The 15,454-nt window shown below is 41.0% G+C and overlaps 1 protein-coding gene across 1 annotated transcript in view; it reads left to right on the top strand.

Moving 5' to 3' along the window:
* Positions 1-718: 718 nt before the first annotated feature.
* Positions 719-15,454, top strand: part of JADE3 (jade family PHD finger 3) — a 60,722-nt gene continuing 45,986 nt past the window's right edge. Inside the window, 2 exon segments of the mRNA XM_075715452.1 lie at positions 719-757; positions 759-876. Of these exon segments, the coding sequence (XP_075571567.1) occupies positions 719-757; positions 759-876 (157 nt within the window).

Here is a 15,454-nt window from a genome sequence, read left to right as displayed (position 1 = left end):
TTGCTTTGGAATATGCTGTTGGGTAGGTGATCAAGTGGTGGGAGGAAAACTTATGTATAGGACATGTCTGTGCGCTAAGTAGCTTTTAATTGTGATACATAGTTTATCATGTAATACTGGATGACTGAAATTCTTTAAATATGCAAACAAATTACGTATCTGCTACAAATGTTAGACAAAAGTTTTTTGCCAAAGATATTTTGGTGGTTAAATTGATGCAGTTTAGTTGTTAGGTTGTTACACTGCTAGGTTGATACAGAACATGGGTGTTCACAAGCACTGGAAAATCATAACTAAACTCTGAGCTTCCATTCATACCCCTTTAAAAATGTGAGTATTGGTTTAACAGACCAGACAATTTTTAAATAATGCTTGCTTTAAAGAGCATGAAGATATTGAGAAAATTATTATTTTTAACACACAGATATTTAAATCTTCCCTATGTATCAAGTATAGGAGAATAAAATGGCAGTATTTTCTATGCGGCAGCAGAAAGAAAATACTGCGTCTTGAACCACTGGATAAAAAAATGTATAGGAGAAATGTGTACCCTGAAAAGGGAGGGAAAAAAATGTCCCTAGTGTGATTACTTGCAGTTTTTAATTCTCTTTATTGTTCTGCTTTTAACTGCTTATATTTCTTTAATATTCTTCCAGTGTTGATTTGCAGGCTTTGATATCGAAGTGGCTGTAGAGGACTCATCATTTGGAATAGTGCCATGTCCCACGCAGGTTTTGGCTTTAATGGGGGGGGGAAGCCCCAACCAAAAACCTCGTGGAGCTAAAATACGCAGTATGTGAGTGAGTTACGGAGATGCAGAAGAAAATGGTAGGCTCAGCAATTATCTGGTGAGGAGGAGCCTCAGCAGAAGGAGAGGTAGGAGTAATACCTCTCCCACTTTTATTAGTTCTTGCAAGGGAAGAGGAGTAACAAACTCGTACTCCTGTTCCTGCTTTCACACAAATAGGCTCTTTTCCCAGCAGGTTACTGGCTGAAATAGTGATAACAGGTGATTACTCTGCAGTGCAGTGTAAACCTGGTTAAATGTTGTTTGATAGGAAGGAGGAGAAATCCTCATTCCAAGCACAGAAAATAATTTTCTGTGTTTTTTCAAGAACGCAGACCTCTGGCTGCTGGTCTGACAAGGGAAAGGTAAAGGTTACTGGTTGTTGGCATTGCTATGCTTTGATACCGTTAACCTTGTCTGGGGCAGTTCTAGCAACTCTTCGACTTCAGCCTAATTCGAGAGCAGTTGTGTTCTTTTACAAAAATCAAATTGACTGTCATTTAAGCAACTGAAAGGCAGATACTTAAACCTGATAATGAAGTTGCAGTCTTCCTTATGTTAACAACATAATCATTTCCAGCGTAGCATGAAATGAGCAATCTTAAGAAGTAAGTGAAGCATTTTGCCTGACAAATTTGAACTTGCAGCTCTGCAACAGAATGTGCTAAGAGTGAAGGAGGAACTAAAAGGTTGATCTTAATACAAGGTGCTTGTTTATGAGCAACAATACTGTAATGGCTGTTGGCATACATAGGAAGTAAAATTCACTCCTGCTTAATGGTATTGATTCTTCTATGGAAATAATTTTTGCAAAATATTTTGTCTGCATTACAGAAATTAATTTTCTGCACTTTCTTTGGTTAATGCTTCTTCACTTTGGGGGGCCAAAAAAGAAAAGAAAAAGGTGGAAAAAACTGTGGGATGAAATAATTCCAAATTTTTATATAAATAGAAATAATGCAAGATGGTTTTGTGTGCTCTTTGCAGCTGGTATCCATCAATTTAGGTGGTTTTTGTTGGTTTTGTATTTTTTAAGATCTCATACTGTAGTTTCCCAGTGACATTTTGTGAAAATTTTAAAAGCCTTTCTTTATTCAGGTATTTGTCAGATGTTTAAGTATGTTGAAGTTGGTAGTAAGCATATTTTTGATCAAAATACATTTTTATACAGCTAGTGTACAAAGAGTATACTTACAGTGGCAACCGAATGAGATTTTGCCAGTGGCTAGCAGGTTACATCCATGTATGCTTCTGCAGTTTTGGTGGAGATCTGACTTGCTCTAATTGGATCTATATGCCTATACAGAGGTGAAATAGCTGTGGTACAACTGTTGTCAAATATAGACTGTGGCCTGGGTGCAATGAAGGAGGAGGAGGTTAAAAATTACTTTATGTATCAGTACCTAGTGTATTCAGTCTTTCCTCTGTTGCTTAAAACTGAATATATGCGGTTCTTTGCTAGATCTGACGTGTGGTGTTCTCGTTTTTCTTCCTCTAAAAATGCCATAAAACTTGAGAAGGTGGGACGTAAGTTATTAGAAAGCTTGCACTCCTGACAATCAGCTCAGTATCAGTCAGAGCCCCGTGACTCCCATTGCGTGTATTAATCTGGCTTAAGTGCTGTCTTAGATCCTTCGTTTGGCATCTTCTGCGTACTTGTTCTAGATTTTCAGAAGCCTCTATTTATAATAGCAAACAGGGATATGCATGAATTCGGGTTGCTGAAGTCTAATAGCTTTTGCAGGTGCCATTTCATTCTCTTTTTAAGATTATTGAAATAAATTTGTTTTCTGCACGTTCGCTTCTGCATACTTGACTTCCACATTTCAAACAGCCCACTTCTGAGGTATGAATGGGTTAAGAGTTGGAAAAAACGTCTGAAGTGAATTAAAACGGGAAAAAAAAAAAGGGAGCCTCAAGTGCACGCGACATCTTGAATGTGATTTATAGTTCCTACTTATCTCTCCCAGCCATGTCTTTGATGCCTTTGTAGTCTCCTGTTGGCTGTCCCCTCTTCTCTTTCCCTTGACTTCCCAACTTTTTCCTTGTTATTGGAGAAAACAGCATTTCTAGTGAGTGTCTCACAGTCTTCTTGGGACCCTATAAATCCGTTAGGTCCAATTAAATTTGTCTCCTGTCCCAGACTCCAGACTGTATGGACTTCCAGATTATTTGCAATCAGCCTGAAAATATTTTGGCAGACCTTTGGGGATTTTTTTTTTTAATAAGATTTGTGTACATTTGCTAGGTCTGATAAAAAGAGGGGCTTTTCCTTCATTAGTGGTTTTATGCAAGGTGTTATTTTTTTTGTGGCTAGTACATTTGTATGGGTTTACATATGTGTATATATAAAAGCATCATCCACTGAAAAATCGAGTTGCATTTTTTTTAATATTCATAGAAAATAAAGCATTCATGATATAACACTTTTTCTTTTCAGTGAAAGCTTGTATTGATGTGGTGAGTATTTTGCTTGCGTAGTTAACAAAACTTCTGTGCTCTTATGCCTGTACATATGTAAGTTGTGCTTGGTTAAGCAAGTTGAATTTGTGTGTTTGACTTAAATACAATTGCTGATGTGTGTTTTGTACAGATAATAAGCATGTTTCAAAAGCAAACTTTTATGTATCAAGAGGAACTGCTGGAAAAACAAAACAGTGGCAAAGCATTGGTTTAATGGAGTAACTTTCAAAACACTTAAAAGTAACCAGGGTGCACTTGTTCTCAAATGCTTTTCTAACCATTTTCTACCCTATGATAATTTTTTTTCAAAATGCTTTTTTTCTTTCCTCCTTGAAATCATTTTAGGGAATCTATATTAAGCTCATTCTATCAACGAAACCTGCTTTTCTAACAATTTGAAGGTGTTACACTAGTGTAACTACGTTACAGTGATCAGAGTGGTCATATACATTGAATTCTGAAGAAATGGCATTACTGACAGCCCTTGCACAAGGACTGTGGAAGTTGAGCCTGCTTGGCTCCTGTGCCAGACTTTGGCCATAATAAAGCATCTTTAGATCTATCTTCTAGAGGTTTTAATGCCACGTTAGGGTACTCTGTAGCCCCTCTGCCTCTTCATGAGAGCTTTAATCAGTCAGAATTGTGAGTTTAACTGCACAATGGCAATTCTCAAAGGAGAAGCAGCTCAGCTCCTGTGTTTACTTTCTCTGTTGAGCTTTCCAGGACTGACAGGATTATAGAAGTTTTTATGCTTCAGGTAAGCAGAAGTGATGTAAAACTCTCGGGGAGCAAACCTATTAAAGCAAGTTGTCGTCTTTTTTTTTTTTTTTTTTTTTTTTTCCCTTTGGGTCATTGATGGGGTTTGGCAAGTGTAGCACAAGGGACCTTGGTGCCGTTTGTGTGCCCGAAGTGTAGAAATACCAGCATGTTGCGAGGGGCAGCGTTACCTGCTGTCTTCCTCGGAACTGGTGGAAGCCTGTCATCCTTGATGTGAGTGGCAGTCTCTGTATGTCTAGTTTAACCCCTTGCTAAACAACGTCAAAAGCTTTGCTTCTGTAAAGGCGACAGCTTTATATAGCGGAAGTCTTACTTTAATAAACTACAAGAAATCATAAAGGTCTGTATATTTATAGACAATTTTATTAAAGGTCACATTTTTCCTTTTGACAGTAAGCTCTTCTGTCAGCAAATGCTTTAAAGGAATAGTTCTCTTGCATTACAACTTGATTTTGCAACTCCCCCCCTTCCCCAACACATCTGCATCAGGAAATTTTTGTTGCTTAGTTCTGCTCACAAATTCATCAGATAAACGCCTTGCTAATTTCTGGCTTTGTTTTGGCACTGACTAACTTCTATTGACTCCACCAAGGCCAAAATTTCCCTGCTTGTTTCTCAGAGCTTGTCATGTGTTTTGTCTGACTGAGAGGGAATGGCTTTGGAAAAGGATTTGTTAGTTGACACAGGTTTCTCTTTCACAGCAGTAAAAAAAACCCCAACCCTTTCTGACCATTTAAGATCATCTTCAAGGAAGAATTCATTTTTGGTTGCTGGTATGGAATTTGCAGCCACAAAGGATGAAGTTGATGAAGTCTCGCTTGCTGTGTTTTTCGTGTCTGCCGCTTTGTTAATTGTCATTTGATTGTGATCCAAGCCTTCTGTTTTGCGGTCTAAGCACAAAGCTTGGGTGCTTTATTTATTTATGGAGTTTCTTTGCAGGGAGAGATGACAATTTGAGTGCTGGTGTGATGATCAGATGTCTGACCAAGAAAGAACAGGGGTTCTTTCCTTGTGAAATCTCACAAATACCAATGTCCCGAGTTTGATTACAGATGTCAAAAGTACTTTAAGTCACTGTAATGAGCAAGTGAAGTTAACACTCTGTTACTTTTCACTTGCCCTTCTTTTTTTCTCTGGGAACTGACTATCATTCAGTTAAATACTGACTAAATGTTTTGATATGAGGTGAGCTGTTTATGAGGGTGATTTTTCTGTGGGCACTGAGACCACCTTCAAGGCCAGCAATATTCAGTATATCCACACTACTTTAAGTACTCAAATTCATCATACCCAGAGCAGTTGAAGAAACTCGAAAGCGCATGTTCTGTAGCCTGTATGAACCCCTGTGTTGTAAACTGGTGAGCACTGCAACGTAATGTATTTGGAAAAGGAGACACAGTCCTTTCTTGACTGCTGTCATCCAACTGTGAGAGCTTTCCTCCTGTAATTCAGATGTAAATTATTCTTAATCTTTTCTGTAAACTAACTGATGTCAATCAGTTGTGTGTGGTTTTTTGGTTTTTTTTTTTCCTACTTGCATTGACCATGATAGGAACAGGGGCTCAGCAGGCTCATTTGTTTTGTAGAAGCCGTTGGTGGTTTGAGGCATGAGCTCCTCCTGACACTACCCAGGAATTGGCGGCCATCCTTTGAGTAAATGGTGGAAGCTAAATGGCATGACATAGATAGGAAAAGCTTGCACAGACCGGTCTTCCAGCAGAGCAGTGGGGGTGGCCATGGGCGCTTGCGTGCTCCAGGTAGGCAGCAGCAGAGTCCTGCGAGGGAAAGGGGTTGAGGGAGAGGGGCTGGGGTTCAGTAGCTGGGGTTGGGGGGGAAGAGGTGTTTGGAGCTGAGTCTCAGTGGACAGGGAGGAGGGCTAGGAAGGCGAGGTGCAGAATGAGGGGCAGCCTTGGCAGGCATGGCAACTGCTGAGGCCTTAAGCGATGCTGAATGGGATGCCTGAAGAGTGCATGTGGGATGAGGAGAGGAGGAAGAAAGGTCCAAGCGTGGATCTGATTCCCAGAGGTATCTGTTTACAGGGCTGCAAATCAGCAGTTGAATCTGCAAGAGAGGAGAGATTTCTGGCGTCGTTCCCTCTTTGGTGTGTGAGCTGGCTGTCCTGAACGTGCTGGGTACTTTGAGTCCCACTGTAAAGACATTTCCATTTGCTGCATGGGGAGTTAAAGCCTTATGGGGTTTGTTTCTTCTTCTTCTTGTTTCAGAGCCAGAGACCTAACTTAAAGGCATTGAAGTGCACAGTTTGGTCTTTCTTCAGTCCAAAGTCTAAATCTGGCCCTTCATCTTTTATATTGTCAGTGTGTGGAGGATTCGGCAAGAAACAGTGATGCTGCTTTTAGCATTTGTGACTCTCTTGTGTGTGTGGTGGGGTCATGGGACTTGCTGCAGAGTGTATGAGAATGGCATGGCTGTGCCATCAGAAACATAACATCTGTTACCATACTTCAGAAGTTCTCACACTTGGTGAACCGCTTTATTTTTTATTTTAAGATCTCCACTAAAGTTATCTGTAACTGTGCACAAATATAGTTGCATTTAATAATGGAAATTAGCTATGGGAAAAGATGCTTCTAGGTCATCCAGGTTATTACTTCGGAAATGTTTACTTGAGCCTCCCTTCAGAACACAGGATGAAATAGTACCGCCATCGCTCAGCTTTAGGAAATGCACACAAGCACATCTGTTTAGGACAGGATGTACAAGTTGAATGAGGTGGGTTGACAGTTAAAATCTGACTAGCCAACATGTGGCTGTGGCTAATGGCAAGACATGTAGCATTCCCTTTCCTCAAAAACTGGATTTGTTTTTTTGGCTCCAGATCCTCATAAATAGCCTGATTTTGCTGGTCTGTGGCTCACAGCCCCATTCTCTAGCTCCTGGTAGCAGGTAGCACCAAAATACATTGGTTACTTTTGCCTGTACCCCATTCCAGGCTTCCTGGATTCAGAAAGCATCCTGCCAGTTCCTAGTACTTTTATCCCAATTTGGTTCTTCTACTGCAGGTTTCTGCCACGTGCGTTTGTGGACTCTTTCTGCTACACTCCTCTGCACTGCAATGCGACCTGCCACAGGGAGTACCCACTCTTCAGAGAGAGGAGCATCCTGCACCAGGCTGCAGTAACACATCTCCTTAATATTTTGTCCCAAAAAAGAAGAGCGCGTACCTGAGCTCGTGTGCATAACTGTCCTTGCGTGCAGCTGTGCACTGTAGCATCCCTCGGTGTGTATATATCCCTCAGTCTCTGATGTAGGGAAGAGAGAGGTAAGGGTGGAATAGCTACTCGGGATTGCTTTGCTCTCACCAACACGCAGCAATACGCACATGTACTATGGAGTAGCAGATGCACAGTATTTGCTGCTCCGCAGCAACTTGTCTGCGTGGCTATGTGCAGTCCTCAGTGCAGACAGGCTGAACAAACTGCTTTGTGCAGTCCTCCTCTTTATACTCGGGTCCCATGTGTTTTTGCCTTGCCCTCGGGCCGGTTTGAGAAACGCTGAGCCGGAGCATGTTGTCTTGGCAGCGCAGCTACCAGGACTCTTGTCCAATCTTTGTTTAAACGTCAAAAGCTGCAGCATCCGATCCTTCCCCTGGGGACATGGACCAGCAGTTCTGACTGTCAGGACGTTTCCTTAATGCTAAGCCTAAACTTTTCTTAAATTTATCCCATTACGTCTGATCTCTTACAGACCCATGCCTTTGTTTCACTAATGTTAATATCCTACCAGTATATGAAGAATATAAAAAACTTCGTGTGCACCTTAGGTTAGGTGTTTAAGTTAAATCCCATGCGTATGTCGGTCTTGGTAGCTTTTCCCTGTAAGGGCAGTTGGTTCAGCCTCTGACTTGCTTTTTTGCATGTGTATGTTAATTATATTGTGTAACAAGTAATTTCAAGCAACAAATAAGAAGTTTTGAATATTTTGCAGAATAGCTGGCACTACACACGCGCTAAATAACTGCTGCGTTGGGTCACCATCCGAGTGCCTAGGGCCCCAGGACTTCAGAGCGTTTCATAAAACGGCTTGATGTTACTTGTTAGTTGCCTTATGAAACCTATCCTTCTAGACATCCTGCTGCATTGTTTGTCTGAAAATGGGGTAAGCCGCTGTGGGAAATTGTTTTCCCAGCAAATTTTAATTGGTTGCTGGGAATTACTAAGTGAATGGTTATTATTAAGAATAGGCTTGTTGCTTCGTAAAGGTGTAATCAAATATTTTTGTGACGGTGGAAGGAAGTGAAGATGCTAGAGAGTCGCAGGCTGTGCTAGATGCTTTCTGTGTCTCTGACCTACTTTAAGGTCAGATGGACTATCTTTAGATTTTTACAATGAGATTGTGAATTTATTCTGAATTACTTTTTTGGCTAAGCCAATGTGGAAGAGAGGTAAAAATCGAGAAGCTGCTGAATACTCACTGTAGTTAGCACTCTTGGAAGCTTGTGAAGCAGCAGCATCAGATCACGGTTTATTACAAGCAAAAATCCAACCCTGTTTGTTATGAATACTTAGTAAGGATTTTGGAAGACTTTTCTTAAAGCTTAGTGACTTTTCTACTTCTAGTCCCCGTAGGATAAGTATTGCCTTGGAAGTATCTTTTCAGTTAAATAGAATGGATACTGTTTTGGTATTTGGATACTTGTTCCTATTATGATTTTTCCAGAGGGGGAAAAATATAAGGGGAAGAGTGCCATTACCTTCCCGCTTCATACTGTAATTTATTTATAATCTTGAAAACTACTTGCTTTATTTCCTATGCTGTCTTGGTAGTATTAAAATCTTGATCCGCCTTTTGGAAGAGATCTGTGTAATGTCACTTGTAGTCCATGGGGAGCTGGCTACATGCGTTAGATATCTGAAACAGTCTGTAAAAAAAATGGAAATAATAAAATGATTTTTCTAATACCTTTCCCACCTAAGCAGTTGTTATATCTGTGGGATTATTTATTGTGAAGGAGACGTGAAGTGTCACAAAACCAGCTTTCTAATTCAGTCTTGAAAGTCATTTGCGAGGTGGGAATTGCACACTATATGATGGAAGTTATCAGACAACGCATGTTGTCAGAAGCAAGCTAAGGAAATGTGGATTAGGTGAAATGCTCACAGGAATGTTTGCAGCTGCTTAGAAAACTGAGAGGATAGTTACTAATTAGTTTCAAACAAGACAGGTGAATTTGGTGAGATTTAAGTGGTCTCTCCTAGGTCCAGTATTAATTAATATTTGCCATTAATGATGTGGGTGAAGGAATGAAGACTCTGCTCATTAAACACCCAGATGAAACTGGGTGGAGCTGCCTGTCTATTTGAGAAGATGCTTTGAACTTAGAGTTATTTGGACAGATTGGAGAAGGAGTCTGGAAGGAGGGGTTGGATGGGGCTGAGCAGGGGGCTGAGGGCAGCTCTGCGGCGGGAGGGTTCGGCTGCATGCCTGCAGGCTGGGAGCCATGGGCCCAGCAGCAATAACAGCTCACGGCCAGGACATGAAGAACAGGGTCGTGCTGTTGCAAAAGCAACGCACTGGAGTTTGTACATAGAATTATTAACTGCGACTCGCATGACAGTAAAGGATGTTTTTCTGTAACAAGAAAAGAATATTTTCCGTGTAGAGAAGGGTTCAGCTGGAAGACTTCATCCAGATTTGGGTGTCACAACCTCGTAGTGGTTTTGTGCACCAGCCCTAGCAAGGGTGGTGGAGAGCAGCAACTAGAAGGATCAGCAATGCAGAAAATACAGCCTCTGAGCAGAGGGTGAAAGAAGTGGGTTTTATTTAGTCTGGAGAAAAGGCTAGGATGTACTAACAAAAGAGTTAAGCGTGGTGTTCAAACATGAGTTAACTGTAAAGAAAGGGATGATTTCTTCAGCGTCCAGTGCAGAGAGAGACCTGGTAAAGGGCTTGAGCTGTGTTGAGGGAGGTGTGTGCTTTAAGCCCCTGGACAAGTTTTCTGGCATGAAGGGTCGTGCAGAGTGGAAGGGGCTCACCTGGAGAGGCTGCGGAGCCTCTGGTATGCACAGCCTGAGCTCTTGGTCCTATCTCGGTGCCCTTTTCCAGCACCCTGGCAGAACTTTTTTCTGCAGCCGTCTTTTTTTGAAAATGGCAGTGCAGCGTGTGGGATGATTAAGGAGAGAAGCACGAAGCACTATTTTCAACCAGTGCAATTCTTGTTTTGGAGGCTTGGCTGTTGGTAAGTACTATGGTGAATTACAGAGGGAATGATAGTATAGCAGTAGTGATAACTGCAAAAATAGGTCTTTGTTCCAAATGGCTTTCTGTTGTTAAAAGTTCTATTTTAAGAAATAAATCTTCCTGATGCTTTTTCCCCTGGTGACGCTTAGTTTCCAGGCAGTATTTATGAAAAGCTACTGTGCATTTCTAAGTTTTGTTTTCTGTGTCTACATTTTCCTTTAGTTCCTATAAATTTTTTTTTATTTGTTTTTCTGTTTCTCCGTGCCGCAGTTTCTGCTGCTGCCCCGTTGCTTTTTCAAATGCACCCGGGGAGTAGAAATGCGGAGTCTGTTGGCACAGTGTGTGCGGAGAGGAGGGCGAGCATCTCCTGTGCATTCGTTGCCCCGCTCTTGAACTTGCTGCTGATGGGGAGGTTGGGGGATTGGCACCCTTCCAGGCTGGGGAGTGCTCTTTCTGTTTTTTTACCTACTAGCGAAGAGCCCCCTGCTCATCAATTTAAGGTGAATTAGTTTAATGTTTCTGAGTCAATACGTTAAGACTGGCTTTCCAGAAAGAAAAAAGGGGGGAAAAAAAAAAAAAAGAGGGGAGTGGTATTTTGTGGGGTCAGCTATATCTTTCATGCTCTTTTGTGTATTTGTACATGGTTGTGAAATAAGTAAAGCTGGGACTGAAGATTATGACTGTATAGTGTAAGGGTTGGAGAAAGAAAAGATTTTTAGTTGAATCTTTTGGTATTTTGGAGTTCATCTTGGCATTTAACTGAGCAAACAAATGTGTTTTTAATGAAGAGTTCAAAAATATATTAGTTTTGTGGTTCAGCTGGGAGGCAAAAGCTGTGGTTTTGTTCACACTTAGAAGTTGTAGGCTGTGTTGCATTTTAATGATGCCATTTGAGCTGCCACGACCAGGGTTTTCCTTGTGTTTCTATGGAAAACTTACATTAAAGGGGTTCAATCAGGACACTAAAGAATTATCCTATAATGAAGCATCTCATAAGAAAAATTTGCTTGAAGTCACGTTTGAAAAATTGATCCAGGCATTTATTCATTTTTTTACTTTGTCTCTTCCCTTGCCCTCCCTCCCCTAGTGCATTTTGTGGGTGAGGCTCTTGGCATTTCTTAGCCGGAGGGCAGAGGCAGTGTTAATACTGGGGTTTTGCAGCAGAGCAGCAGTGGGCTTTTAAAGCGAGTCCCTGCGATCACCCCCACTCGCCGTGCGTCAGCTCGGCACGCCGCGTTTCTGCTGCGCATGAGCTGGGTCCCTCTGGATGGAGCCTGGAGGCTCCCATCCATGCTCGTGCCAAGAGCGCTTCGTCTCCTGCTCGTGGACCCTGTGGATCGCTTCAGGCCACGTGTGTGGTGGCGGCGGCGGTGGAGTGTATCTGCTTATCTCAAGTTAAAAACCCAACCCACGTAGCATGATTCATGTTTCGGCAACCTTGGCTCCGGTACTGCTTTGATCTACAGATCTTCTCGTGTTGCTCAAAATTAATTGCTTCATGTGGGGTATAGCCAGAGACTGTCAAGGAGATGGGAAGAGGAAACTGGGACAATTAAAAAAAAAAAAAACCAACCCAAAACCAAAAAACAACCCCCAAACAAAAAAACCCCAAACAAACCAAAACACAGAAACACAAAAAACCCCAAAGACAAAATCTTAAATCAAAGAAAATTAACATAGCCAAAACTTTAAAAATTTGTAAGGTCAACATACAGGAGCTATAATATATTGTGTGTTCCCCTTCCCCTCGCCCCAGCTGCCCCAATTGTAAGGAAACGTTTTCCTTTGATGCCATAGCCTAAGTTGAGCAACAATAGTTCTTAAGTAATAGGATCTGCGCCACTCCTCAGTGGATGGGTGGTGGTATCCTTTTCTTGTACTGCAAATGGGTGGAGAAGCAGAACTGTTACAGCGTGGTGCTGACACTTTGGCCTGAAACCGCCTTATTTCAGTTAGAAAGACATTGACACCACCCCCCTGCCCCCACCCCCCCCTTTTTTATTCTTTTTCTTTTGGCAGGGTATGCAGTTACCGGTTCCTTGGTTTTTACTTGAATTTCTGCTCTCTAATACTTTGTTCCTGAGCTCGTAGTTGTGCTGTTTTCGTTCGCTTTTTACTCTAAGGCATGGGGTGGACTGCCTGCCAGGACAGACCCTCGTGTAACCGCCGACATCTCCGAGGAGTGCTGCAACTAATCTTGGGTGTAATGACTTTAATGCTTTTGCCATGTCCATTACAATAGGACACAAAACATACATGTGCATGATGCTGCAGGAGGAGAATGCGGGCAGTTGGTGGAGAGAAAAATTCCTCCTATTCCCATACTTAATATTGCTCAAGGCTTGGGACTAGATTAAAAAGGACGAGTAAGCAGAATCCCTGCCAGGGAAGCTGAGCTATCCAGGATTGTCAAGGAGAGGTCTGAAGGAATGTCTCGAGGAATTAAGACAGAAGCCACACAGAGCTTTCCCTCTATATTTATTTTTTTATTTGCCCTCCTATGAATTTATAAGCATGATTGTTCATAGAAGACCCTTTAGAAGAAAGGGAAGCATCGGTGTATTTGGAGAAATCGCCCCCTTAAGTCAGCTGAATAATCGTGCAGCTACCTGAATGTTTTGTTTTCTATTCCCCAAACAGGATAGAGAATATACTAATTAAAGTTTTGTTGGTATTGGTAAAGTTGGTTCCCATTCATGTTAAGAGGATGACAAAGTCGACTTTGAGATTATTCTTAGGAATTTACTTTTAACTGTAGTACTACATGTATTTATATTGTAGTATGTGTACATACAGCTGATGCATTTAATTTTTCCGTATATTAAGTTAGAATTATGGAATTTAGGGGTTTGTATTACGGAGGTATCATTTTCTTGGGAAAATTTCAAGAAGAATATAATATACCCTTCACTTACTTGCCAAAAATTAAATTGTAGCTCAAACATGAAATGCCTGATGTCACTCCTACTACCTAAATAGCACTCCTTTCATTTTTTTAGGAGCTTGTGATGTCATCAGCTGAAGCGAAAACATCTACCTCATGACCTGGCATGTAAGTGAAGGAGGAACTGATATTAAAAAAAAAAAAAAAAAAGAAAAGTGTGTGTTGGTGTTTACAATGTGTAAATTGAACCTATATACCTTCAGCATTCAGATATCACCTTTTAAATGAAAGCTTTGTGGATTTTAAAGGAATATAAAGTCTTTTAAAGGAGAGGAAGTCATAAAAGAAGCTGTTAACAATGAGCTTCCAGCCTGCAGAACTCATTGTAATAATTTCAAATAAAGTCTGTCTTGCTGTACCCCATAATGCTTGGAAGGCTGGTAGGCATAGACAGAATAACTTTATCTTACCACAATATTTACATGTGCTGCTTCTACTCCTTGTTATTCTGTGCTGCTTTTCTGGATGTAAGTTTTGATAGTTGTGATGAATACATACTGTACACAGTGATACCCTTCCTAAAATTAAAAACTCTGGTTGTGCACAAGGTTTAGCTTCTTTTACGTACCCAGATACTTCACAGTAAACTTCCTGCAGTTTTGTGACACTTCTATTTTTTTTCCCTTAAGTAAGCAAAAATATTTCAATCCTCTGCAGAGGCGTTTTCAGAGATTTTTTTGTCCGCCCTCTCACTGCTTTTCTTTTATGTGGCTTAAAGGATTAAAGTGCAGTCATTGCTTTGAGGGGCTGATGTCAGCAGTGAGCTGGGTATTCCTAATTAGTGCCAACACCTGTACCTCATTATGAAGCCTTGTTGAAGCTGTCCAGTGAACCGAGGTAGCTGGTCTCTGTTGCATGTCTCTAATGTGATTATAAACCCCTCTCCTGATGCAAGTTTTATTACTTATTCAACTTTTGGACTGATGTGGAAAGTGACGCTAAGCTGAACCATTTGGCTGGCTACCAACGATCATAAGGAGTGGCAAAGAGAAGGGATGCAGTCATCTCAATTTCAAGACTTCTGGTTCAAAGCTTGCTCCTGCTTTGACTGTTTAAATTAAAAAAAAAAAAAAAAAAAAAAAAAAAAAAAGGTGGGGGGGAAAGTGTTTTTTCTAGTTTTCAGTGTCAGGTAGTCTGAATTTAGAGACCAGATCTACAGACTCCAGCTGGGCTCTGAATATCGGAGTGCAGTTGCTATTGTGCATAACCCATTGATTTTCTGCAAATAGAGCTTTGGCCTTGACTACTCTTGCACCATCCCTTTGTCTTCGAGGGGTCAGGGCTTAGCAATTCTTTTCTACACAAAACCAGCACTGGTCTCTCCTCCCACCTGATTCTGTACTGTTAGCAGGCCTACAATGCAATGTGCTTTGCCGTTGCAGTTGGAAAATACAACCTCAGACAGATTTGACTAATAAAATTAATGGCTCATATGAGGTGGATCGCTATCATGTTTGGGCTTTACAGACGGAAGTTTAAGCCTGGTTACTTTTTTAAGTAGGTTTCTAAGAGTTTAGCTTATAGAATTCAAGTATGTGGCAACACAACGCTGGCTGCAGGTTTTGGGTTATTTCCCTGTGAGTGAGGAGAAGAGACAGAATAACTTCAGATGTGTATCTTGGAAAGGTTTGAGATAATAAACCTGTAAGAATTCACATGAGAACACCATGCTTATTACCCAGATTTGGAAAAAAGGAAGGAAATGGAAGTGTAGTGGATTCTTAAACCTCAGACATGGAATTGAAAGCCTAGTTATTAAAGGATTGAATCTCTGCAGATTAGAAGCCTTAGAGGAAAATAGGAAAAATTAAATAGGCATAAATGTCTGTGTGTTTTTCTGTATTAAATATCTGTCAGCTTACTGACATGTCACTTACAAGAATGTCTTACTGGTCAGCTTCAGGAAAGCTATAGTTCAAGTTATTCCTGCTCTGTAAAAGTGCTAACCATCAAGCTATAATATATTCTGATTTTTGGATACTTTAAAAGGTTTTGGGTCTTGAGAAATTCTCACAGCCTGTTTGGTTTTGTGGTAGGGTTTTGGTTTTTCTGTTTGGGGTTTTTTGGTTTTTAAATTTCCTTAAAGTTGATCCCGCCATTTTTAAGTCCTTGCAGCACATTCTCTTCAGTGTTCTCAGCTTTGTGCAAGCTTGACTGCAAGACCTAGAAATGGAATAAAGCGTTTGTTTGCAACTATGTATGTTGGTAGATATTCGTGTTAGATTTAGACATGACTTGCAGGAGTTGGGAATAGATATAAATAGGTGCCTCTCTGCTGCTTTGTG

This window comes from Pelecanus crispus, chromosome 1 (genome assembly GCF_030463565.1).
Source record: "Pelecanus crispus isolate bPelCri1 chromosome 1, bPelCri1.pri, whole genome shotgun sequence".
NCBI classification, from domain to species: domain Eukaryota; kingdom Metazoa; phylum Chordata; class Aves; order Pelecaniformes; family Pelecanidae; genus Pelecanus; species Pelecanus crispus.
This window is presented reverse-complemented; position numbering and strand designations above follow the sequence as displayed.